At 43.0% G+C, this 26,516-nt stretch overlaps 2 protein-coding genes across 2 annotated transcripts; one reads left to right on the top strand and one right to left on the bottom strand.

The window, feature by feature from the left end:
- The first annotated feature begins 134 nt into the window (after positions 1–134).
- LOC139552044 (ribosome biogenesis protein NSA2 homolog) lies at positions 135–8,696 on the top strand. The gene is made up of 6 exons (XM_071363402.1): positions 135–330; positions 910–1,097; positions 5,347–5,497; positions 6,666–6,845; positions 7,157–7,349; positions 8,293–8,696. The coding sequence occupies exons 1-6, from the start codon at positions 328–330 to the stop codon at positions 8,358–8,360; spliced, it is 783 nt and encodes a 260-aa protein (XP_071219503.1). The 5' UTR covers positions 135–327; the 3' UTR covers positions 8,361–8,696.
- A 6,921-nt stretch (positions 8,697–15,617) lies between these two features.
- LOC139552043 (torsin-1A-like) lies at positions 15,618–25,920 on the bottom strand. The gene is made up of 5 exons (XM_071363401.1): positions 25,627–25,920; positions 20,077–20,342; positions 19,502–19,677; positions 18,935–19,062; positions 15,618–17,366 (listed from the first exon to the last, which is right to left on the bottom strand). Exons 1-5 carry the CDS (start codon positions 25,814–25,816, stop codon positions 17,122–17,124), a joined length of 1,005 nt encoding a protein of 334 aa, XP_071219502.1. The 5' UTR covers positions 25,817–25,920; the 3' UTR covers positions 15,618–17,121.
- Positions 25,921–26,516: the final 596 nt, after the last annotated feature.

The raw sequence follows: 26,516 nt of genomic DNA on the forward strand, positions 1-26,516 counted from the left end.
ATAAATGTGTATTTATAGTTTAATAGTTCTGACTATTTTTATAAATAGTAAAACCGTGCTGAATTGTTTTGATAATGATTTGATCAACTTACTACGAATTACTAATAAATATGCAACGGGACTGCTCAGGAACTCTCGTACCTGGTTTCATTCCGGAATTTGTTTAAGCGGACACTCCCATTACATACTTCCTCTAAAATATTGGCTTCGGAAAACAACACCAACGACCCAAGCCTCTAGCAAAAACAACGAAAATAATCCAAATTTGAAACAACAAATTCGATCAAATAAGTATTGTATCTGAATACGTAACATTCAATACACAAAATGGTAAGATATCCACATATTTCACGTTCTTTAGAACACATCATTTGATATGGAAACCTTCTAGCATACGAAGTTGGCTAGCAACATGTGGCAGACATCCGACTACTAGCTGCTATTCAACCAAGAATTGTCTTTTGACATTGTGATGGGAGACCTGTCAAAAGACAATTATTGGTTGAATTGCATCTATCCGACCACATGCAGTGTCTAGAATTCGTTATGTTGGTCAAACTGCTGGATTTAAAACCACGGAATTGTTTCAAGTACATAATGGCCAATAAATTAACGTTATAGTTCATTTATTTGATTGAAATTATTAAGAATACGCCCGCTGGTCTGAATTGTTTTGATATTACCTTATAGGTATATATTACCTTGGCTAATCTGTCAGCTATATACTTGACTGGTCCCAGGTATGTTCGCGCTGTCATGCCAAACATATTTTAAGGATGTTTGATAAATTAGATTTCAAGCCCACCTTGGAAATTAATGTACAGAAATCATTCATTATTTCTGATGTTTGTTGACTTAATACGTTCAGAAAGCCTTAAAGAAACTATTAAAATGTGCCTCCTACCTCAGCCCCAGAACGAGCACATTGAGTTACATCGCAAGCGCCATGGCCAACGCCTGGACCACCAGGAGAGGAAGAGGAAGAAGGAGAGCCGTGAGGCCCACGAGCGCTCACACAAAGCCAGGAAGATGATTGGTCTGAAGGCCAAACTCTACCACAAACAGAGGCACTCTGAGAAGATCCAGATGAAAAAGACGTAAGTACAGTATAAACATAGATGAGTAGTACACACTACAGTAGTATAGTAGTGTAGCACACTACAGTAGATCAACCAATGGTCTCCTTTTATAGAGTGAAGAGTGTTGACTCTTAGGATTTAGGTTCAGGGACATGATAGATATAACAGGTTTAATGTCCTATTTTTAAATGAACTCCTTGGTTATGACATTGTAATTACATTTACATTTACATTTAAGTCATTTAGCAGACGCTCTTATCCAGAGCGACTTACAAATTGGTGCATTCACCTTATGATATCCAGTGGAACAACCACTTTACAATAGTGCATCTAACTCTTTTAAGGGGGGGGGGGGTTAGAAGGATTACTTTATCCTATCCTAGGTATTCCTTAAAGAGGTGGGGTTTCAGGTGTCTCCGGAAGGTGGTGATTGACTCCGCTGACCTGGCGTCGTGAGGGAGTTTGTTCCACCATTGGGGTGCCAGAGCAGCGAACAGTTTTGACTGGGCTGAGCGGGAACTGTACTTCCTCAGAGGTAGGGAGGCGAGCAGGCCAGAGGTGGATGAACGCAGTGCCCTTGTTTGGGTGTAGGGCCTGATCAGAGCCTGAAGGTACGGAGGTGCCGTTCCCCTCACAGCTCCGTAGGCAAGCACCATGGTCTTGTAGCGGATGCGAGCTTCAACTGGAAGCCAGTGGAGAGAGCGGAGGAGCGGGGTGACGTGAGAGAACTTGGGAAAGTTGAACACCAGACGGGCTGCGGCGTTCTGGATGAGTTGTAGGGGTTTAATGGCACAGGCAGGGAGCCCAGCCAACAGCGAGTTGCAGTAATCCAGACGGGAGATGACAAGTGCCTGGATTAGGACCTGCGCCGCTTCCTGCGTGAGGCAGGGTCGTACTCTGCGAATGTTGTAGAGCATGAACCTACAGGAACAGGTCACCGCCTTGATGTTAGTTGAGAACGACAGGGTGTTGTCCAGGATCACGCCAAGGTTCTTAGCACTCTGGGAGGAGGACACAATGGAGTTGTCAACCGTGATGGCGAGATCATGGAACGGGCAGTCCTTCCCCGGGAGGAAGAGCAGCTCCGTCTTGCCGAGGTTCAGCTTGAGGTGGTGATCCGTCATCCACACTGATATGTCTGCCAGACATGCAGAGATGCGATTCACCACCTGGTTATCAGAGGGGGGAAAGGAGAAGATTAATTGTGTGTCGTCTGCATAGCAATGATAGGAGAGACCATGTGAGGATATGACAGAGCCAAGTGACTTGGTGTATAGCGAGAATAGGAGAGGGCCTAGAACAGAGCCCTGGGGGACACCAGTGGTGAGAGCACGTGGTGCGGAGACAGATTCTCGCCACGCCACCTGGTAGGAGCGACCTGTCAGGTAGGACGCAATCCAAGCGCGGGCCGCGCCGGAGATGCCCAGCTCGGAGAGGGTGGAGAGGAGGATCTGATGGTTCACAGTATCAAAGGCAGCCGATAGGTCTAGAAGGATGAGAGCAGAGGAGAGAGAGTTAGCTTTAGCAGTGCGGAGCGCCTCCGTGACACAGAGAAGAGCAGTCTCAGTTGAATGACTAGTCTTGAAACCTGACTGATTTGGATCAAGAAGGTCATTCTGAGAGAGATAGCAGGAGAGCTGGCCAAGGACGGCACGTTCAAGAGTTTTGGAGAGAAAAGAAAGAAGGGATACTGGTCTGTAGTTGTTGACATCGGAGGGATCGAGTGTAGGTTTTTTCAGAAGGGGTGCAACTCTCGCTCTCTTGAAGACGGAAGGGACGTAGCCAGCGGTCAAGGATGAGTTGATGAGCGAGGTGAGGTAAGGGAGAAGGTCTCCGGAAATGGTCTGGAGAAGAGAGGAGGGGATAGGGTCAAGCGGGCAGGTTGTTGGGCGGCCGGCCATCACAAGACGCGAGATTTCATCTGGAGAGAGAGGGGAGAAAGAGGTCAAAGCACAGGGTAGGGCAGTGTGAGCAGAACCAGCGGTGTCGTTTGACTTAGCAAACGAGGATCGGATGTCGTCGACCTTCTTTTCAAAATGGTTGACGAAGTCATCAGCAGAGAGGGAGGAGGGGGGAGGAGGGGGAGGAGGATTCAGGAGGGAGGAGAAGGTGGCAAAGAGCTTCCTAGGGTTAGAGGCAGATGCTTGGAATTTAGAGTGGTAGAAATTGGCTTTAGCAGCAGAGACAGAAGAGGAGAATGTAGAGAGGAGGGAGTGAAAGGATGCCAGGTCCGCAGGGAGGCGAGTTTTCCTCCATTTCCGCTCGGCTGCCCAGAGCCCTGTTCTGTGAGCTCGCAATGAGTCGTCGAGCCACGGAGCAGGAGGGGAGGACCGAGCCGGCCTGGAGGATAGGGGACATAGAGAGTCAAAGGATGCAGAAAGGGAGGAGAGGAGGGTTGAGGAGGCAGAATCAGGAGATAGGTTGGAGAAGGTTTGAGCAGAGGGAAGAGATGATAGGATGGAAGAGGAGAGAGTAGCGGGGGAGAGAGAGCGAAGGTTGGGACGGCGCGATACCATCCGAGTAGGGGCAGTGTGGGAAGTGTTGGATGAGAGCGAGAGGGAAAAGGATACAAGGTAGTGGTCGGAGACTTGGAGGGGAGTTGCAATGAGATTAGTGGAAGAACAGCATCTAGTAAAGATGAGGTCAAGCGTATTGCCTGCCTTGTGAGTAGGGGGGGAAGGTGAGAGGGTGAGGTCAAAAGAGGAGAGGAGTGGAAAGAAGGAGGCAGAGAGGAATGAGTCAAAGGTAGACGTGGGGAGGTTAAAGTCACCCAGAACTGTGAGAGGTGAGCCATCCTCAGGAAAGGAACTTATCAGGGCGTCAAGCTCATTGATGAACTCTCCAAGGGAACCTGGAGGGCGATAAATGATAAGGATGTTAAGCTTGAAAGGGCTGGTAACTGTGACAGCATGGAATTCAAAGGAGGCGATAGACAGATGAGTCAGGGGAGAAAGAGAGAATGTCCACTTGGGAGAGATGAGGATCCCAGTGCCACCACCCCGCTGACCAGAAGCTCTCGGGGTGTGCGAGAACACGTGGGCAGACGAGGAGAGAGCAGTAGGAGTAGCAGTGTTATCAGTGGTAATCCATGTTTCCGTCAGTGCCAAGAAGTCGAGGGACTGGAGGGAAGCATAGGCTGAGATGAACTCTGCCTTGTTGGCCGCAGATCGGCAGTTCCAGAGGCTGCCTGAGACCTGGAACTCCACGTGGGTCGTGCGCGCTGGGACCACCAGGTTAGAGTAGCAGCGGCCACGCGGTGTGAAGCGTTTGTATGGTCTGTGCAGAGAGGAAAGAACAGGGATAGACAGACACATAGTTGACAGGCTACAGAAGAGGCTACGCTAATGCAAAGGAGATTGGAATGACAAGTGGACTACACGTCTCGAATGTTCAGAAAGTTAAGCTTACGTTGCAAAAAATCTTATTGACTAAAATGATATAGTACTGCTGGCTGGTGAAATAGGCTAGCTAGCAGTGGCTGCGTTGTTGACTTTGTTTGAAAGTGTAGCTGGCTAGGTAACCTCTAACTGGCTAGGTAACCTCGACAATTACTCTAGACTACACAATTATCTTGGATACAAAGACGGCTATGTAGCCAGCTAAGATCAAACAAATCAAACTGTTGTACTGTAATGAAATGAAATGTAATACTACCTGTGGAGCGAAGCGGAATGCAACTACTCGCTCCAACCCGGAAGTGCGTATCGTAGAGGGAGAGGCAATAGAAGTGTTGTTTCTTGTATTATTGTCTTTTGTGTCTTTAGAGGACTGCTTCACCTTAATGTCCCCTTTCCCTTTTCTTCTGTCCTTATTTTGTCCCACTTTGTCCCTTCTTTGTCCCTTCTTCTCTTCTACCAACTAGACACTCCTTGTTAGCTAGCTAGCTTCTTCCAGGAATGTCCCTAGCAACTGCCTAGCAACAGGTAAACAACTTAGCTAGCTAAGAAAACGGTATAATTTTATGAAAAATTGTTACTTTTCAAAAGCCTTTCTTCTTTGTTTGCTGCTTGTTTGGTCTCCTATTCAGTTTGCAGTTTTCTTTTGATTTTTTTTCGATGTACTTTACTCTAAAAAAAACATTTAAATTTCAATATTTGTAGGAGATCATCTTTTCAGCTGCTGCTGCTTAATTTGGAACTCCGGATTAATTAAGACATCCTCTAGTAACTGTTGTTGTCAAAATGTTGATTGAAACGGCATATGCCATTGCCACCAATCCAAAACGTTTGTTGACCTATTGGTGCCAACACCACTTGTCTTACCACAGCCTCAAGATGCACGAGCAGAGGAAGACCAAGCAGAAGAACGATGACAAGACTCCCGAGGGAGCAGTACCAGCCTACCTGCTCGACAGAGAGGGACAGTCCCGCGCCAAGATCCTCTCCAACATGATCAAACAGAAGAGGAAGGAGAAGGCTGTGAGTATTCAATGCCTTTCTTTTATTAGTTTGTGTTTTCTCCACCATGTCTCACTGAAGACAGGTAAGTGTCTGGCCATATGATCTCATATAAAAGGGAACAACCCCTAGGTTAATCTATTGCCAACCTGCATGCATTTTGCATACCATGCAAACAATTTGAGATCAAAGTACTCTGGTACGAAAAACTGAGCCAATCAAGAGAACTTGGGCTAGGAGGAAAAAAATCTCTAGTTCTCTGCTCCGGCCCGTCCCCCGTAGTCGTAGTACTATTTTCCTCCCTCGAGCTGGATGGCAGATCTCCACTTTTTCCGTTGGTACCACTGATGTGTGAGGAAAAAGGGTAGGGAAAATGGAGGGGGGAAATGGTGTATTAGTCAAGCACTATTATTTCGTAGTTAGCTCCTTAGCTAAGGCATCATTGTGACTAAGGTAGTTAGCTACAGCATTTAGTCAACTAAGCGAGAACACTTTCTTGCCTGCACATGCTATGATCTCCGCAACGGTAGTAGGTGCGAGCGCATTGACGTGCAAAGAAATGTGCAGTGTTGCGGTAGTTCAGTGCGCGTCGCTGCGTGGATGTAAACAGACATGGCAGAGAGAGCTGTTCCGCTAATATCGTCTTTCACAAAGTTATGTTAGACTGTTACAGATTTATAGACCTACGTTAATTAATCCGTTCCTGATCTCTAGGTTTCAGGAAATGGCAGTTACAGTTAAAATAAATAAAAAAATACAACCAATTGCTCCAACTTCCTGAGGGGGGAGTTGACTGACCCCATCCGGACCTATAACAGTCTATAGCCTGCCATTCCTACTGAGCCAGTCTTCTGCCAACGTCATTATTAGGCAAAACAAAGGTGCATTTGCCTATGATTTGAGCAGTGTTGCACGCGTGAGGTCCGCAGGGCCGGGATTGCCACTGCGGCGTTGAAATGGTACTCATAAAAATGATTCAAGGTTGACATGTCTGCTATTGTCAGATGAATTGTTTCAAATGTCAATGTAATACTGTAGACTGTTTTCCCGCACTCCCATTAAAACTAGTCCTGGATTAACATGCACTTTCAATGAAATCGGCCCTAAGTGTGCAAAGCACCGAGCCAGTTTAGTTAAAAACAGGTGTCCTGCTATATTCTCTGATCTAATCTTGTGTTTCTCCCTGTAGGGTAAATGGGAGGTGCCCCTGCCCAAGGTTCGAGCCCAAGGGGAGACGGAGGTGCTCAAAGTCATCCGTACGGGCAAGAGGCAGAAGAAGGCCTGGAAGAGGATGGTCACCAAAGTGTGCTTCGTAGGCGACAACTTCACCCGCAAGCCTCCCAAATATGAACGCTTCATCAGACCCATGGTAAGGAGGAAAGAAACACGACTCACTAGCATACAGTGTATATAGCAGTGTTGGATTGAAACTCTGATATGTAAACACCCTCGTTATCGCTGTGAACATCAGTTTAACTGACTACATTTTTGTCATTTAGCAGACTATCTAGAGAGACTTAGTTACAACCAGTGAAATCAACTAAATTAGGTAAAACAACCTAAATTGACTTTGGGGAGCATAGGTCATTCACAAACTTCCTCCTGCGGGTTTGAGGAGGTAAACAACTTAAATTACCTGAAATAAATGTCCCACCATCGTCTGCCCTTCCCTCTCTCCAGGGTCTACGGTTCAAGAAGGCCCATGTGACCCACCCGGAGCTGAAGGCCACGTTCTGTCTGCCTATTCTGGGGGTGAAGAAGAATCCCTCGTCACCCCTTTACACCACTCTGGGGGTCATCACCAAGGGAACCGTGGTAGAGGTCAACGTCAGCGAGCTGGGCCTGGTCACGCAGGGGGGAAAGGTCATCTGGGGTGAGATATCTCCTATCCTCTCAAATGTCTATGTCTATTGATATTCATCTGGATCAGTATGGGACAGTTTCCCGGCCACAGATTAAGCCTAGTCCTAGACTAAAAAGCACTTTCTATGGAGATTCTCCATTAAACATGCTTCTTAGTAGGATGTCATTGTAAATAAGAATTTGTTCTTAACTGACTTGCATAGTTAAATTAAGGTTAAAAATAAATACAAATTAGTACACTACTAGGCTACATCTGTGTACACAGTACCAGTCAAACGTTTGGACACACCTACTCATTCCAGGGTTTTTCTTTATTTTTACTATTTTCTACATTGTAGAATAATAGTGAAGACATAAAAACTATGAAATAACACATGGAAACATGTAGTAACCAAAAAAATGTTATATTATATTTGAGATTCTTCAAAGTAGACACCCTTTGCCTTGATGACAGCTTTGCACACTCTTGGCATATTATGATGAATGATTTTCCAACAGTCTTGAAGGAGTTCCCACATATGCTGAGCATTTTTTGGCTGCTTTTCCTAGCATTTACGAGGCCAGCAAACGCGTTCCTTACACGCTAGGAACGTATTTCCTCCAACGTTATATTGAAAGGGCGCCTCTCGGTCCCAAAACACACGTTTTCTGGAGACTTGTGGGGGGAGTGCTGATGACGTTGCCCACGGTATGCTTTTTCGGAAGCCTGATTGCATCCAGACTGAGGAGAAATCCACACACAATGCATCTCTGACCACCTTCTGAAGTGGTCAGCTCGATCTGAACACAGTCAGACCACAAAGCGACTTTTGTGTGTCTAGACATGTCTTTTCAATGTGATCTTTGTATTCTGATAGCAGAAGTCACATGTAAGTGTCAAGTGTAGACACAGCCTTATTCACCTTCTGAAGTGTAGTGATTTAAAATGTCTCATTTATTTCTCTTCTCTTCAGGTAAATACGCCCAGGTGACGAATAACCCAGAGAACGATGGCTGCATCAATGCTGTACTGCTGGTGTAAATTAAAAACTCTATGGGACGGTTCCCTGGACACAGATGAAGCCAAATCCTGGACTAAAAATAATTTAATGGAGATTTTCCCGTGTTTTTATAGTCCGGGACTAGACTTAATCTGTGTCCGGGAAACGACCCCATCAATACAGACTGTGCCTGTAACATACAGCCAGAGCTATGGCTGCCATGGAATAACAGACCAGACCAGGAACACTGGAACCTCTGGGTATAAACCATGTGTGTTCAGCCGTGGAGAACTTCAAGAAAACACAGAAAAGATCAGATGCAGTATTTTGCAACGAGGTGTCTTGTAACTAAATACTAAAACATGCTCTAAATATAAGGGGTTGTGCTTTTGTCATAAATTTGTTATATAAATTGTTTTCTGATTGTTTTTGACTGCTCTAGAGAAGTTTCCAGTGTTTTTTATGGGGGGGGGGGTGGGGTCAAACTGATCAGATTACTTGAAAGAGCAGTAAACTTAAAAAATGATGGTGCTATTAACGTGAGAAAGGGGTCCCCTCCACAACTCAGAGCAGGCCAACACAGTGGAGCCACAGTCTGAGACGGATGTGATACCTGCAGTGATACTGATGCTCATCTACTGGAGTACAGGTCTTATACACCTGTATTGTATGTAGGGCTGTGCTACGCTAATATACAGGGCGGCAGGTAGCCCAGCGTTTAAGAGCGTTGGGCCAGTTACCAAGAGGTTGCTGGTTCAAATCCCCGAGCCAACTAGGTACCTGCTGTTGAGCAAGGCACTTTACCATAAGAGCGTCTGCTAAATTACTTAAATGTAATACAGCTGTTTTTAGTGTATGTAGGGCTCTTTTACACTTATATACACATGTATTTGTGCTGAAATGTACAGTGTTAAACTGATATATATAGCTGTGTTACTGCATGTGGGGCTGTGTTGGTGCCTTCAGAAAGTATTCATACCCCTTGACTTATTCCACATTTTGTTGCAGTCTAAATTCTTTATTTCCCCAGACCCATCTACACACACTACCCCATAATGACAAAGTGAAGAGAAAAAATTTTAGCAAATTTATTGAAAATTATATACAGAAATATCTAATTTACATAAGTATTCACAGGCGTGCTGTCAATACTTTGTAGAAGCACCTTTGGCGGCAATTACAGCTTTGTTGTCTTTGGTATGTCTGTATCAGCTTTGCACTTCAGGATTTGAGTATTTTCTTCCCTGCATATTTTCTTACGCTCTGTTAAATTAGATGGGGAGCGGCGGTCAACAGCAATCTACAAGTCTTTCCACCGATTTTCAATGGGATTCAAGTCTGGGTTTTGGCTGGGCCACTCAATACGTTCACATTCTTGTTCTGAAGCATTTCAAGCGTTGCTTTGGCTGTATGCCTGTGGTCATTATCCTGTTGGAACGTACATTTTCGCCCTAGTCCAAGGTCGTTTGCATTCTGAAGTTGGTTCTCATCAAGGATTTGCCTGTATTTGGCTCTCTTCATTGTTCCCTCTATCCTTGCCAGTCTATCAGTCCCTGCGGCTGAAAAGCACCCCCATAGCATGATGCTGCCACCACCATGCTTCATGTAAGAGATAGTGTTAGACGGGTGATGAGCTGTGCCTGGTTTTCGCCAGACATAGTGATTTGCATTCCGGCCAAAGCGTTAAATTTTTGTCTCATCGGACAACAGAATCTTTAGCTTTTTTTCTCCATCTTTCACGTGCTTTTTTGCAAATTCCAGGTTTGCTGTCATGTTTCTCATGAGTGGCTTCCATCTGGCCACTCTCCCATAAAGCCCAGATTGGTGAAGTGCTGTAGAGACTGTTGGGTTTTTTGCCACCTCCCTGACCAAGGTCCTTGCCCAGTTTCTCAGTTGGGTCGGATGGCCAGCTGTAGGCAGAGTCTGGGTAGTTCCATGCTTTTTCAATATCCCAATGAAGGAGACGACTGTGCTCTTGGAAACTGCACTCTAGAAATGGTTTTGTACCCTTCCCCAGATATACTTTTTCCACATTTTGTTGTTACAGCCTTAATTTAAAATGAATTAAATTGAGATGTCACTGGCCTACACACAATACCCCATAACGTCAAAGTGGTATTATGTTTTTAGATTTTTTTTAACAAATTTATAAAAAATGAAAAGCTGAAATGTCGCGAGTCAAGTTTTCAAACCCCAAACCCTTTCAAAGCCTAAATTAGTTCAGGAGTAAAAATGTGCCTAAGTCACAAGTTTCATGGACTCACTCTATGTATGCAATAATAGTCTGACATGATTTTTAGAATGACTACCTCATCTCTGTACCCCACAAATAAAATGATCTGTAAGGTCCCTCAGTCAAGCAGTGAATTTAAAATACTGATTCAACCACAAAGACCAGGGAGGTTTTCCAATGCCTTGCCAAGAAGCACACCTATTGGTAGTTGGGTAAAAATTAAATAAGCAGACATTGAATATCCCATGGTGAAATGACACATGGATGGTGTATCAATACACCCAGTCACTACAAAGATACAGGCTTTCTTCCTAACTCAGTTGTCGAAGAGGAAGGAAACAGCTCATGGATTTAACCATGAGGCCTATGGTGAGTTTAAAACAGTTACAGGGTGTAATGGCTGTGATAGAAGAAAACTGAGGATGGAACAACAACGTTGTAGTTACTCCACAATACTAACCTAAATAACAGAGTGAAAAGAAGAAATCCCGTACAGAATTAAAATATGACAAAACATGCATCCTGTTTGCAATAAGGCACTAAAGTAAAACTGAAAATGTGGCAAAGAAATTAACTTTATGTCCAGAATACAAAGTGTTATGTTTGGGGCAAATCCAACAAAACACATCACCAAGTACCACTTTTCATATATTCAAGCATGGTGCTGGTTACATCATGTTATGTGCATGCTTGTCATCGGCGAGGACTAGGGAAATAGAATAGAGCTAAGCACAGGCAAAATCCTAGAGGAAAACATGGTTTAGTCTGGTTTTCAACAGACACTGGGAGACAAATTCACCTTTCAGCAGATCAATAACTGAAAACACAAGGCCACATATACACTGGAGTTGCTTACCAAGACAACATTGAATGTTCCTTAGTGGCATACAGTGGCTTATGAAAGTATTCATCCCCCTTGGCATTTTTCCAATTTTTTTGCCTTTACAACCTGGAATTAAAATAAATTTGAGGGTTTGTATCATTTGATTTACACAACATCCCTACCACTTTGAAGATGCAAAATATTTTTTTATTGTGAAACAAACAAGAAATAAGACCAAAAAAAACAAAAAACTTGCACATGCGTAACTATTCACCCCCCACAAAGTCAATACTTTGTAGAGACACCTTTTGCAGCAATTACAGCTGCAAGTCTCTTGGGGTATGTCTCTATAAGCTTGGCACATCTAGCCACTGGGATTTTTGCCCATTCTTCAAGGCAAAACTGCTCCAGCTCCTTCAAGTTGTATGGGTTCTGCTGGTGTACAGCAATCTTTAAGTCATACCACAGATTCTCAATTGGATTGAGGTCTGGGCTTTGACTAGGCCATTCCAAGACATTCAAATGTTTCCCCTTAAACCACTCGAGTTGCTTTAGCAGTATGCTTAGGGTCATTGTCCTGTTGGAAGGTGAACCTCTGTCCCAGTCTCTAACCTCTGGAAAACTGAAACAGGTTTCCCTCAAGAATTTCCCTTGATTTCACGCCATCCATCATTCCTTCAATTCTGACCCGTTTCCCATGCCCTGCCGATGGAAAAACATCCCCACAGCATGATGCTGCCACCACCATGCTTCACTGTGGGGATGGTGTTCTCCTTGATGGCCAAAAAGCTCAATTTTAGTCTCATCTGACCAGAGTACGTTCTTCCATATGTTTGGGGAGTCTCCCACGTGCCTTTTGGCGAACACCAAACTTGTTCTTTTTTTTCCCCTTTAAGCAATGGCTCTTTCAAGCCACTCTTCCGTAAAACCCAGCTCTACGGCTTAAAGTGGTCCTATGGACAGATACTCCAATCTCCGCTGTGGAGCTCTGCAGCTCCTTCAGGGTTATCTTTGGTCTCTTTGTTGCCTCTGATGAATGCCCTCCTTGCCTGGTCTGTGAGTTTTGGTGTGCAGCCCTCTCTTGGCAGGTTTGTTCTGGTGCCATATTCTTTAAATGTTTTAATAATGGATTTAATGGTGCTCCGTGAGATGTTCAAAGTTTCAGATATTTTTTTATAACCCAACCCTGATCTGTACTTCTCCACAACTTTGTCCCTGACCTGTTTGGAGAGCTCCTTGGTCTTCATGGTGCCGCTTGCTTGGTGGTGTTGCAGACTTTGGGAACTTTCAGAACAGGTGTATATATATTGAGATCATGTGACACTTAGATTGCACACAGGTGGACTTTATTTAACTAATTATGTGACTTCTGAAGGTAATTGGTTGCACCAGATCTTATTTAGGGGCTTCATAGCAAAGGGGGTGAATACATATGCACACACCACTTTTCAGTGTTTTATTTTTGAGATTCTTTTTGAAACAAGTTATTTTTTTCATTTCACTTCACCAATTTGGACTATTTTGTTTATGTCCATTACATGAAATTAGAATAAAAATCAATTTAAATTACAGGTTGTAATGCAACAAAATAGGAAAAACACAAAAGGGATGAATACTTTTGCAAGGCACTGTATCCATAAAAAATTATGCCAGCCGATTCATGATTTCGACTGGATAAGAAACGCTTCCTACCTGTCTCGTCCCGACCCCTACACGTTCACTACTATGGGACAGTTGGAGATTGAGGTTTATACAAATCTCTGCTGTTGAAAACTAAATGTTAGTCTAAAAGAAATGTGTGAATGTCTAGACGCTTTTTATAGTGGAGATCAAGTTTATAACTTGCCTGTCTGGGCTGACAGTGGATTGCGCAGTCAGATGGAACAGAGTGAATGGATATTATAACGTCATAGATTTAGCCGGTGGTAACTTGTGGAATAGACACCGGCTGGAATGCGCTTTTAACCAATCAGCATTCAGGATTAGACCCACCTGTTGTATAATATCCAACATTTCACACGTATAGTCCAAATACTGACTTTTAGCACTTGGTGTTATATAGCAACTTCATACGAAAATAGGCTTTAGGTGAGGCAGATGAACCTGTATCCATATTACTTCCACATCATCTGACATGAGATCCTCTCTCAGCCTAACAGCAATATGACTCTGGACATACATGGTAACACCTCCCCTATTTGCATTTATATCTTTCCTAAGTAAGCATTTCGCGGTTGTATTCGGCGCATGATGTATATATTCTATAACCATGTACAGCTACTACTGCATCATCAAAGCAATTATCTAAGTGTGTTTCAGAGAGAATATGAATGTTTTCTGATGTTAATAACTTTTCAATTTCATTAACCTTGTTTCTCAGTCTACATATGTTCACATGGGCTATTTTTTGTCCTTTTCTGGGTTGTTCGTTTGTTTTTAGTGCTATTCTGTGAGGCTAATCCTAGGTAGACATGTCAGTGACATTTACATTTGAGTCAATGGTACTGAGTGGGCTGCCCACAGTGGGCTTCTTTCTAAGGCAGACAGTTTCAGTGCAAACAATGGAATTCAATTCTATGTGCATATGATTATTACAGACAATACCCTCGGAGCTAACAGTTAAAGGAGCGTTGGGCCAGGGGTGAGTGTTCTGACAGTAACCGAAAGGTTGCTGGTTCGAATACCCGAACTGACAAGGTGAAAAATCTGTCAATGTGCCTTTGGGCAAGGCACTTAACTCTAATTTGATCCAGGGGCTCTGTACTTCTATGGGTGACCCTGTAAAACAACACATTTTACTGCACCTATAATGTGTATGTGACAAAACTAGTTAATTGTTTTGTACTTTACACAAGCACATAGCCTCTGGAATTCGGGGTGCTGAGGGTGTTGCAGAACCCCCTGATAAATCTCTCTCATGTGAACTATGCCTTTATTACTTCTGTATGAGTGGAGGAAACAACTCCTAGGCTGAGCAGAGCAAAAAATATTCCTCAGCACCCTCTAAATTGGCAATAGAGTATTGTCCACATATGTAGAAAGGACGCCAAGTAATTGATTTTGGTTCAGTAGCATCCTATGCTGAGGTGATCTGCTCAGATCTACTGCTACAGCCTAATAACGCCCTGACTGCCCCAGTGGGAGGGGGATCTAGGGGCCAAAGGTGTTATGGGGCCACAGCTTCAACATCACCTGCTCCACATTACCCAGGAGTCGCCTTCCTCCTCACATTCCCCGGCTACAACAGAACCCAGACCCAGCTAGCTGTCAATCACTCTGCTGCCTTCCTCTTCCCTGCTACAGATTACTTCCACCAAAGGAACTACACCTGTGTTAATAAGAATTACTTTTTCCGTCATAACTTCTCTGACAGTGAGTTCCACTCCCTCATTGTCACAGGTAAACTGAACATGGAACTAACTTTTGACTTTGTCAACATTGCCAGATTTCCACAGATGCTTAAATCTGGGCCCATTTTCATAGAGTCTAAGAGTAGGAGACTTATCTAAGATTAGGTCCCCACTGCCCATGTAATCTTATTCAATATGCACTCCTACTCAGAGACGCTTTAATTCTGAAATAGGATGTTTTGCTGATAATGAGTGCTGACCTAGGATCAGTTTTTCTGATGATCAATCCCCTCATTTTGTGTTTCTATTGCAACCAATTTTCTGACATCTTTTACCATCAGACTGGTAGTAGTGCTGCTGATGTTAGTGATGACCAACATCATTACAGTCCCGTTCTTCAAGACCACCAGGTGGAAGAAGAGAGTAGGAGTTCTTACATTTCCTTTAACCTTTTTGATATTTCATGTACTCTGTGGTAAAAAAAAAAGTAGCCATTTGTCATACTTGAGTAAAAGTATAGATACCTAAATAGAAAGTTACTCAAGTAAAAGTGAGAGTCATCCAGTAAAATACTACTTGAGTAAAAGTCTAAAAGTATTTGGTTCTAAATATACGTAAGTATCAAAAGTAAAAAAAATCTTTTCAAATTCCTTATATTAACCAAAGCAGATGGCATCATTTTCTGAAAAATGTACTGATAGCCAGGTGCAGACTCCAATTCTCAGACATAATTTACAAAATATGTATTTGTGTTTAGTGAGTCCCCTAGATCAGAGGCAGCAGGGATGACAACATGTTCTCTTGATAAGTGTGTGAATTTAACAATTCTCCTGTCCTGCTAAGCATTCAAAATGTTAAGAGTACTTTTGGGTGTCAGGGAAAATGTATGGAGTAAAAAGTACATTATTTTCATTAGGAATGTAGTGAAGTAAAAAATGACAAAAATACAAATAGTAAAGAACAGATACCAAAGAAAACTTCTTAGATAGTACTCTAAAGTATTTTTACTTAAGTACTTTACAACACTGCATGTACTCAAACAAAAGTAAAACAAACACACATTTTTCCTATATAAAAACATTTGACTGACAAATAGTGAACCTTCCTTCCTGTAATAATTTTTTGTGCATTGTTTAGATCGAGAACAGTAACTGTAAGGCACAGTATACAATTGTACAAAAAAAAACATAATTGTTTCATTGTGATTAAGCTACATATATATAAAAATACATTAGATTTACAGACACAGGGCAGTTGGGCTACTCAATTAAATGATTTAGGACAAATCTGGATCAATCTTGAAATAAGTGAAAAATGAAAAAATGTGTGGACTGCACACTAAATACTTATATACCCACAAAGCTAAACTGACAACAGATGTTGAAATGTACACAATGCTTCTGGTGAATGAATAAGGATTAAAAACAAAGGCAAAATAGATGTACGTTTTAAGGTGGATTTTTCCATGTCTAGATATATCTGTATTGACGACAGATATAAAATACACAATTTATGGGTATCCCGTGCACCACAAATGCACAATATTTCAGTGCTACGTTTTTAATGACAATTAAAAAAGGTGCAATCTGTAAGTTACAGCTGTTCAATTCTTATTTCAATTAACAATATTTACACATTGATTCTTGAAGAATATAACTATCACGTTGATCTCATGGGCTGTGTGAGCTCTTGCATCCATAGCACCCTCTCATTTGGAGAGAGTGGTTACACTTCTCTGGCCCTGGCATCCCTAAGATTAACAGCAAACCAAGTGGCAGGGCTGCCGTTTGGTTTCACAAATTATTACAGATTGCAGCTTTAAACCACATTTGTTTCTAATATACAACTAGTTTTCAATTGCCACTGAGTTCATGTGCAGCAGAATTCCCTGAAAAAAATATATATAGTTTTTGGAGATTCTCATTTATAGAATATATAAATTAGAATCAAGCACCTTGATTGGATAAAATGTTTAACTTTAACACTTCCCTGTGTTATTTTATTTTTGATCTCCTTCAATTCAACCTCCTCTCTCTCAGTAGTCCATTGGTTCATCTTCAGGGAGTGCCATCAGAGAGAGACCGTTGATGTCCTCCACATGGTTGTGTTGACATTGGGAGACGTGAGGGGCAGGTCATCATTCCCTTTCTGGGTTCAGTCACTGACTTCCTCACTCCGACTGGCGGAGATGTTCTCATGAAGAAAGAGCACACAGTAGAGTAGGAGGTAGATAGATACAGTAGCTGTTCCCTCGGAGATCGTCTACATTACCGTCAGCAACTGCAGACCGACTGATCAGACCTACAAACCACCTTTCTTCCTAAATGACTACTCATTATGATTAGATCGGTCAGTCTGCAGCCGCCGGCAGCAACGTAGTCGATCTCAAACACGCACTACGTGTAGTAATCTAGCTTGCTGCCGATGGTCTTGCAGCCATTGACGGAGAAGATCTTATCGCCTTTGGGGAAATAGACCAATTCTCTGGCCATCTGGTCGACCACGTGCTGGTCAGGCTCCAGGCCCTTGGCGGACATCTCTGCCATGCCACACAGCAGCACGTGTCTGAACTCCAGAGGCAGGAAGGGGATGAAGAAGTCAACTAGGTTCTTGTCTATCAGACTGGTGTGCCACAACCCACCTACACAGAGAAAGGGAGGGAGGGACACAGTCATAAGATGAGCAAGAAGACGCTACCACCAATTCCTCTCAGATGTACACAAGTGCCTCGGGGGTAAGGATAGTCATAAGATAGGCAGGGGCAAGAAAGGCAGATGGACAGAATAGAGAGATGCAACACAGGTCATCTTTGTACTGAAGGACTGAAAATTCTCCAATAACATACCACGTCTTCTAACCCCAGGCTTAGTAACAAAGAGAAAAATCCGAACCTAAGAGAAACATACACTACATGACAAAAAGTATGTGGACACCTGCTCGTCAAACATCTCATTCCAAAAATATGGGCATTAATCTGGAGTTTATCCTCCCTTTGCTGCTATAAGAGGCTCTACTCTTCTGGGAAGGCGTTCCATTAGATGTTGGAACCTTGCAGCGGGGACTTGCTTCCAGTCAGCCATGAGCATTAGTGAGGTCGGGCACTGATGTTGGGAGATTAGGCCTGGCTCGCAGCCGGCGTTCCAATTCATCTCAAATGTGTTCGATGGAGTTGAGGTCAGGGCTCTGTGCAGCCCAGTCAAGTTCTTCCACACTGATCTCGACAAACCATTTCTGTATGGACATTGCTTTGTGCACGGGGGCATTGTCATGCTGAAACAGGAAAGGGCCTTCCCCAAACTGTTGCCACAAAGTTGGAAGCACACAACCGTCTAGAATGTCATTGTATGCTGTAACGTTAAGATTTCCCTATGGTGGAACTAAGGGGCCTAGCCCGAACCATGAAAAACAGCCCCAGACAATTATTCCTCCTCCACAGAACTTTACAGTTGGCACTATGCATTCGGCCAGGTAGCGTTCTCCTGGCATCCGCCAAACCCAGATTCGTCCGTCGCACTGCCAGATGGTGAAGCGTGATTCATCACTCCAGAGAACGCATTTCCAACTGCTCCAGTTTCCAATGGAGGTGAGCTTTACACCACTCCAGCCGACACTTGGCATTGCGCATGGTGATCTTAGGCTTGTGTGCGGCTGCTCGGCCATGGAAACTCATTTCATGAAGCTTCCGACGAAGTGTTCTTGTGCTGACGTTGCTCCAGAGGCAGTTTGGAACTCGGTAGTGAGTGTTGCAACCGAGGACAAACTATTTTTACGCGCTACACACTTCAGCAGTCCCGTTCTGTGAGCCTGTGTGGCCTACCACTTCGCGGCTGAACCGTTCTTGCTCCTAAGCGTTTCCACTTCACAATAACAGCACTTACAGTTGAACAGGGCATCTCTTGCAGGGCAGAAATTTGACGAGCTGACTTGTTGAAAAGGTGTCATCCTATGACAATGCCAGGTTGAAAGTCACTGAGCTCTTCAGTAAGGCCATTTTCCTGTCAATGTTTGTCTATGAAGATTGCATGGCTGTGTGCTCGATTGTATACACCGGTCAGCAACGGGTGTGGCTGAAATTTCCAAATCCACTAATTTAAAGGGGTGTCTACATACTTTTGTACATATAGTGTATGATTTGTTAAATATGGAAAAGGGTTATCAAAAGGCATAAGTTCGGCTTCAGCCCTAAAGGACAGCAAAGAGGTGGCTTACTCTGCTTGCTGTTGAACACGGACAGGGAGAGAGCTTGTTCTAAGTGTTGCAGCTTGATCTCCTCTCGGTCTCGACCTGCTTTCCAGAAGTCCAGGGCCACCTGCGTGATGTGCTCTCCTCCAGCGTTGCTATGGAGATGAGCAAAACAAACTAATAGATATTAAACGTGGTCCAAAGTGTTGTTTTTCTCTTCTTCTCACTGGCCCGGTCGGACCTGTTGGCCAAAAATCTACTAGCCCAAACAGAATTTTCACTGGTCCGGATATTGGGTAGTTTATAAATGCATTAGAGTCATGTCGGGCCTAGGTCAGGGTTCCCCAATAGGCTTTTATTTGCAAAATCTGAAGTAACTCAACTTTAATTTTGTGGTCCCGTATCTGATTCACAGCTGATTTTCAGCTAAGTAAAAAAATATGGTCACTACAACGAGTCGTTAAGTTGTGGGAAAGATAGGATGATGGGTAACTACTATACTGTATTTGAATGTAAATCCAGTTAAAAAAATACAAAAGTCTCCAAAAACAACACATGAATTCTTATCACACACTGCTGGTCTGTCTGGCCTACCTGAGGAAGATGAAGATGGCTTGGCGGTAGGAGACCCCGTCCAGATATTCGTAGAAATCCAGGTAGGGCTTTATACAGTCGATCAGGCCAGGGTGCATCTTGTCCATCTCGTCAAAGATGAACATGGAACGTGGGCAGTTGGTGACGTTGCCTTTGACCCACTGCTGCAGCTGAGACTGGGGGATGGTCACAACAGTTTAAAAACATACTTATCTACAGCAGTGAAGACAGTTTACAGCATAGCCGCAAAATACATGTAAAAATGATTTTCAGCTATACATTCTGTATCATATAGAACCATCAAATTCAAATCTGGACCTTGAAGCCAGTTCAAATGTCTTTTTCCATTCTTCCCATCTAACCAGGGACTGATTTAGACAGGTGCAATTCATTATCAGGTAGAACAAAAAACCATCAGTACTCTGGAACTCTTAGAGTAAGATTTGAATACCCCAATATAGAATATGCATAATAGTGATTTTATTTTTTAACAGCCTAATTCTCCATTGAAAATTGCCCTGCCACGGTTACAAGGTATTATATTGTATTTCAATATAACAAAATACTTATTTTACCTTGTAGTCCTCAATCTGACTCGGATGAAGGAAGTGAGCTGTAGACACAAACTGATGGACGAAACTGCTGGCCATGCCCTCCTTGTAGATGTTTTCAGCTATCAACTGGCTGACTAAGTTCTTCCCTGTGCCAGTCCAGCCATGTAGAGAGAGCACCAGGGGCTTTTTAGGATTTTTATTGTTCATGAAACCCGTTACAGCTTTCTGGAGGACTCTGGAGGCAACATGTTGACCAAACAGCTTCCGATCTAGGGCCACTTCCAAACCTGATGACAGGGAAGGAGTTGATTATTAGTGTCAATGAATGGGACGTGCTACAAATACACCACCATTACTTCTATACTAATTATAGGTGGTTATCTTCATAACATGTGATTAGTTATGCATGTAGGGTACAGCTGCTAAGCAGGCTAGTGGTGCACGGGTCAGCTGTTTGTTCACCCCCACCCGCCCGCAATTGCTAATAACCGATCAGCAACCGCCAGACTATATGTGATAAAGTGAAAATCTGTGGCCAGCACCCGACCCTAACCTGCTAATATTGAAAATCCGCTGTAGGCTACAGTCAGATGGTGGAAGGATTTTTTTTGGACTTATTTAGGCTTTGTTTCTGCTTCTAATTTCAGACATTTTGGTCGGCGATTTGTTGGTGAACTCCTACAATTAGATAGATGCAGCTTCTCTTCTGTCGTATGTTGCCCTGGAAGAATAAACAAACCCTTGCTCACCAGAATGAATGCTTCAATCTAGTTGACATCAGCTAAGTTCTCTCTGTCATCTCTGCCTCTTTCGCGAAGGAAAGGCGTTTAGCTGTGAAAATGACCCAAAATGTTTCTGATACGATTTCAGTTGGGCTTGGATGCATATTTAGTGTGGTTGAAATAGCTTATGATGGCTGATAAAGATAGATACCGTCTGTAGAGGTGCTAACTATGCATTCGCATTCTCTCAAAAGAAAAAAAAATTCTCCTCTCCTGTTCCCGAGTCAAAATTGTTTGGTGTCCTGTTCCCGAGTCATTTGGTGTATAATTTTACTGCAAGCAATGCTTAAATCTGCAGGAGTTACTATTAAGGCTATGTGAGAGGTTACACACTTAGTGTCCAGATTTCAGTTTCCATTCTACCCATCTGAACAGTAGCCTAGGTTACAGTTCCATTCACGTGCATAGGCCTATTTGAAGTCCCTTTTTTGTAACTGTCAAATTTGTATAGCGCCTCACAATCATCACACATAACATAGCCGGCACTGCTATCATCCTCTTTTACCACTTCACTAAATATTTCCCAAATATTACTTCTCAGGCCCTCCCTTCCCATTTCGCAGTTTTTCTCTAAGTGAATTAAACTTCGACGTTGTCCTTCTTGCCTCAGTGGATCGATTTTTCTGCCTGTTACCATTTGGCGATTGGCGTGTAGGCTATAGTAGAATAAGTGTGTAAAATAAGGGCTGTGTTTCAGTGAAGGCTTACCCTGGCGTGATGTTTTGATAACCATGTAAATCTCTCTAGGACAAGGTGACTTTTATCAATATATTCACCTGTATTACCACCCCCCATAAAATGAAATGCTAATTTGCTGCTAATGTGGATATCATAAAGAACTACAAATGCCATGATGATATGGCCAAGACTGCCAAATCAAGGCAAAAGTTAGAATCCCTGGATTAACTATCTAATGTTAGCTTAATGTAGTAATGAATAAATTGGCTACATTTCTTTAAATAGACAATTCTGTTAACTGTCTTGTGTGGGTTTAAAATTGACACAACACCTGATAGCAAAGGTGTCAGCTAGAGATAATGTGCAGGAGCTTGCATGGATTTTTTTGTCTGTGTACTTTGATGCTAATTAGCATTTTTGAATCTGTGAGTAAATAGAGCCAAATATATTGATAAGTCACCTTGTCCGAAAGAGATTTACATGGTTATCAAAACGTCACGCCAGGGTAAGCCTACACGAAACACAGTCCTTATTTTCAGTGTTTCTAAAATCCCTTACGGGGAAGAAATGGTAGAAAAACAATTGGAACCATTTCCCTGTTTGACCACTAACTTTAATGGGTATTATGACCCCTCCACTTTGGGGCTCTTATTTGGCGCGTGTACAGTTACATGCTGACCAGACCGCTCGTGCGCATGTTGATTTTGCCAAGCATTAAAACATTAAATGGCAATTTAGCTAGCGGTTGCTAGCTAATTTGTCTTGGGATATAAACATTGGGTTGTTATATTACCGGAAATGAACAAGGTCCTCTACCCCGACAATTAATCCACAGATAAAAGGGTAAAAATGTGTTTCTAGTAATCTCTCCTCCTTCAGGCCTCTTCTTTGGACTTTATATGGCAGTTGGCAACCAACTTTAAGGTGCATTACCACTGCCAATGTAGTTGCCAAGCGGCATATAACGTCCAAAGAAGCCTGAAGGAGAGATTACTAGAAACAAACTCTGTTTACCATTTTATCTTTGGAATTAATTGTCGAGTAGAGGACCTTGTGCATTTCAGGCAAAATAACCCAATGTTTATAGCAACAGCAAGATAGCTAGCTAAATTGCAATAAATGTTTAATGCTTTTCGACCTGTCCCCAAATTAATATAGTTGGTTCAGAGTTCGGTTTGATATTTCAACCTGTGTCCTGATCGCATCTGGTGTGGATGGCAAAATCAACATGCGCAGTGGCTTCAAACAGTCTGGTCATCATGTAATGGTGTGTTCAAAACAACTGGGAACTCTGAAAAGTACGAGGTCAAATCATGACGTCGGTGATCTTCAGGTGGGAAAGTCGAAGTTCTAGAAATAGGCCCGAGTTGGAATTCCGAAATGGATGACCATTAAAATCAATTTTTCCCAGTGTGAGCTAGTTTTTTCCCCTGAGTTCCCAGTTGTTTTAAACGTACTGAAGTTGGAGATTTCCGAGTTCTCAGTTGTTTTGAATGCGGCATTAGACCCAAAAGCTTACACACTGACGTCAGAGCCTAAACAAATTAAATACAAACCTCAAAATAGCCTATAGATATACAGTACTAGTCAAAGGTTTGGACACACGTACTCATTCAAGGGTTTTTCTTTATTTTTACTATTTTCTACATTGTAGAATAATAGTGAAGACATCAAAACTATGAAATAACACATATGGAATCATGTAGTTACCAAAACAATGTTAAATAAATCTAAATATATTGTATATTTGAGATTCTTCAAAGTAGCCACCCTTTGCCTTGATGACAGCTTTGCACACTCTTGGCATTCTCTCAACCAGCTTCCCCTGGGATGCTTTTCCAACAGTCTTAAAGGAGTTCCCACATATGCTGAGCACTTGTTGGCTGCTTTTCCTTCACTCTGCGATCCAACTCATCCCAAACCATCTCAATTGGGTTGATGTCGGGTGATTGTGGAGGCCAGGTAATCTGACGCAGCACTCCATCACTCTCCTTCTTGGTCAAATAGCCATTATACAGCCTGGAGGTGTCCCACTAAGCGCAAACCAGATGGGATGGCGTATCAATGGAAAGAATGATGTAGTAGCCATGCTGGTTAAGTGTGCCTTGAATTCTAAATAAATCACAGACAGTGTCACCAGCAAAGCACCCCCACACCATCACCACCTCCTCCTCCGTGTTTCACGGTGAGAACTATACATGCGGAGATCATCCGTTCACCTACTCTGCGTCTCAAAGACACGGCGGTTGCAACGAAAAATCTCAAATTTGGACTCAAGGACAGATTTCCACTGGTCTAATGTCCATTGCTCATGTTTCTTGGCCCAAGCAAGCAAGTCGCCTGAGGTAGAGTATCTCATGATAAGCTGTAGACCACACTATCTACCTAGAGAAGGTATATCTATATTCTTCGTAACTATCTATTTACCACCACACACCGATGCTGGCACTAAGACCGCACTCAATGAGCTGTATACGGTCATAAGCAAACCTGAAAACGCTCATCCAGAGGCGGCGCTCATAGTGGCCGGGGACTTTAATGCAAGGGAACTTAAATCCATTTTACCTAATATCTACCTGCATGTTAAATGTGCAACCAGAAGGGGAAAAAAGTATACACCACCTTTACTCCAAACACAGAGATCTTACCATAATACTATCCTCCTGATTCCTGCTTACAAACAAAAATTAAAGCAGGAAACACCAGTGACTCATTCAATAAAAAAAGTGGTAAGATGAAGCAGATGCAATCTCTATTGCACTCCACAGTGCCCTTTCCCACCTGGACAAAAGGAACACCTATGTGAGAATGCTATTCATTGACTACAGCTCAGCGTTCAACACCATAGTGCTCTCAAAGCTCATCACTAAGCTAAGGACCCTGGGACTAAACACCTCCCTCTGCAACTGGGAGGTGTTTACCCCAGGTAACAACACATCCGCCACGCTGAACCTCAACACGGGGGCCCCTCAGGGGTGCGTGCTCAGTCCCCTCCTGTACTCCCTGTCCACTCACGGCCAAGCACGACTAAAACACCATCATTAAGTTTACCGATGACACAATAGTGGTAGGCCTGATCACCGACAATGACGAGACTGCCTATAGGGAGGAGGTCAGAGACTTGGCAGTGTGGTGCCAGGACAACAACCTCTCCCTCAACGTGATCAAGACAAAGATGATAGTGGACTACAGGAAAAGGAGGATCGAGCACGCCCCCATTCTCATCGACGGGGCTGTAGTGGAGCAGGTTGAGAGCTTCAAGTTCCTTGGTGTCCACATCACCAACAAACTAACATGGTCCAAGTACACCAAGACAGTCATGAAGAGGGCAGGACCAAACCTACGGCCCAGTACATCACTGAGGCCAAGCTTCCTGCCATCCTGGACCTATATACCAGGCGGTGTCAAAGGAAGGCCCTAAAAATGGTCAAAGACTCCAGCAACCCTAGTCATAGACTGTTCTCTCTGCTACCGCACAGCAAGTGGTACCTGCACGCCAAGTCTAGGTCCAAGAGGCTTCTAAACAGCTTCTACCCCCAAGCCATAAGACTCCTGAAATCTAATCAAATGGCTACCCAGACTATTTGCATTGCCCCCCCCCCCCCCCCCTCTTTTACACTGCTGCTAATCTTTTATTATCTATGCATAGTTACTTTAATAACTCTACCTACATGTAATTCCACAAATGAACTTTTAACAAGGCACACCTGTGAATTGAAATGCATTCCAGGTGACTACCTCAAGAAGCTGGTTGAGAAAATGCCAAGATGGTGCAAAGCTGCTACTCCACAATGGAGAAAATAGTAAAATAAAGAAAAACCCTTGAATGACTAGGTGTGTACAACATTTTGACTGGTACTGTACATCTCACAAGAATTATACATTTATAGATTTTAGGTATTGTTTTCTCTTTTTTTATGCTGCCCGTCACCTTTCGGCCCTTCATCCACACAATATTTCATGACCCACTAAAGTAGGCCAATGGTATATTGGTGGAGATCAATAAGCAATTGGAAGACTAAAACGCAAAAGGACTGACTGTGTCTACATGATCAAATAGCCTAAGTAAACCACGTTAACACAACCATTTAATATGTAGCTGTACACATACCTGTTGAATTAAAAGTAACCCATTTTGGCTCGCAACTTTCATGTAAATAATTGTACATTTTCTGCCCCACTGCTGCTAGGCCTAACGTTACTCCCGCACCGACAATTGTGGTTGAGATTGGTTCGAACGCATTTACAAGAACACTCGATATCAAAACATAATATCCGAACAAGATGTATGTTACTCTCATGTTTTCTTAAAATGAAAATGTAGCTGCCTAGCTTATCATTTAGGAGTGTTGAGGCGGAGTGCAAATCAGCTACGGTCCTTCCTCCTACGTAATCATTATGCGACAGCAAAAGTCGCGTTCAAACAACTTTATTTTTTGTTTATTATTTTTTATTAAACAGTAACATGCAAAACACAAGAAACACTCGAACATCTACGACGTGAGACTTCATTACGTTCAAGATAACTGGGAACTCGTGGGAAAAAACAAACTCAGACTGGAAAAAATATATTTGAATCAAATAAAATTCTATTTGTCGCATGCGCCGAATAGAACAGGTGTAGACTTAACCGTGAAATGCTTACTTACAAGCACTTAACCAACAATTCAGTTCAAGAAATAGAGTTAAGAAAACATTTACTAAATTAACTAAAGTAAATAAAATAAAATAATAATTTAAAAAAGTAACACAATGAAATAACAATAACGAGGCTATATACAGGGGGTACAGGTTAGTCGAGGACGGTCATCCAACTCGGGAATTCGGGCCTCTTTCTTGAGCTCGAACCTGAAGATCAATGCCGTCATGATTTGACCTCGTATTTTCCCTAGTTCCCAGTTGTTTTGAACAGGCAACAACTTCCCGACATGAAGCTCAATGACGTCATGATTTGACGTCGTTTGTTCCCCTTCCTCTTTAAAAAGTTTTATGGCAGACTAC

The sequence above is a fragment of the Salvelinus alpinus genome, chromosome 24, assembly GCF_045679555.1.
Source record: "Salvelinus alpinus chromosome 24, SLU_Salpinus.1, whole genome shotgun sequence".
Taxonomy (NCBI): Eukaryota; Metazoa; Chordata; class Actinopteri; order Salmoniformes; family Salmonidae; genus Salvelinus; species Salvelinus alpinus.

Bases quoted from the DNA above. Each gene is read 5' to 3' on its own strand.
- LOC139552043 (XM_071363401.1), bottom strand. From the start codon at position 25,816: ATGAGAGTAACATACATCTTGTTCGGATATTATGTTTTGATATCGAGT. The intron at 19,678-20,076 runs GTAAAATAAGTA...ACCATCCCCCAG, and splicing joins GTCAGATTGAGGACTACAAG to TCTCAGCTGCAGCAGTGGGT. The intron at 19,063-19,501 runs GTAGGCCAGACA...TCATCTCCATAG, and splicing joins GCCATCTTCATCTTCCTCAG to CAACGCTGGAGGAGAGCACA.
- LOC139552044 (XM_071363402.1), top strand. The intron at 1,098-5,346 runs GTAAGTACAGTA...GTCTTACCACAG, and splicing joins AAGATCCAGATGAAAAAGAC to CCTCAAGATGCACGAGCAGA. The intron at 5,498-6,665 runs GTGAGTATTCAA...TTCTCCCTGTAG, and splicing joins AGAAGAGGAAGGAGAAGGCT to GGTAAATGGGAGGTGCCCCT.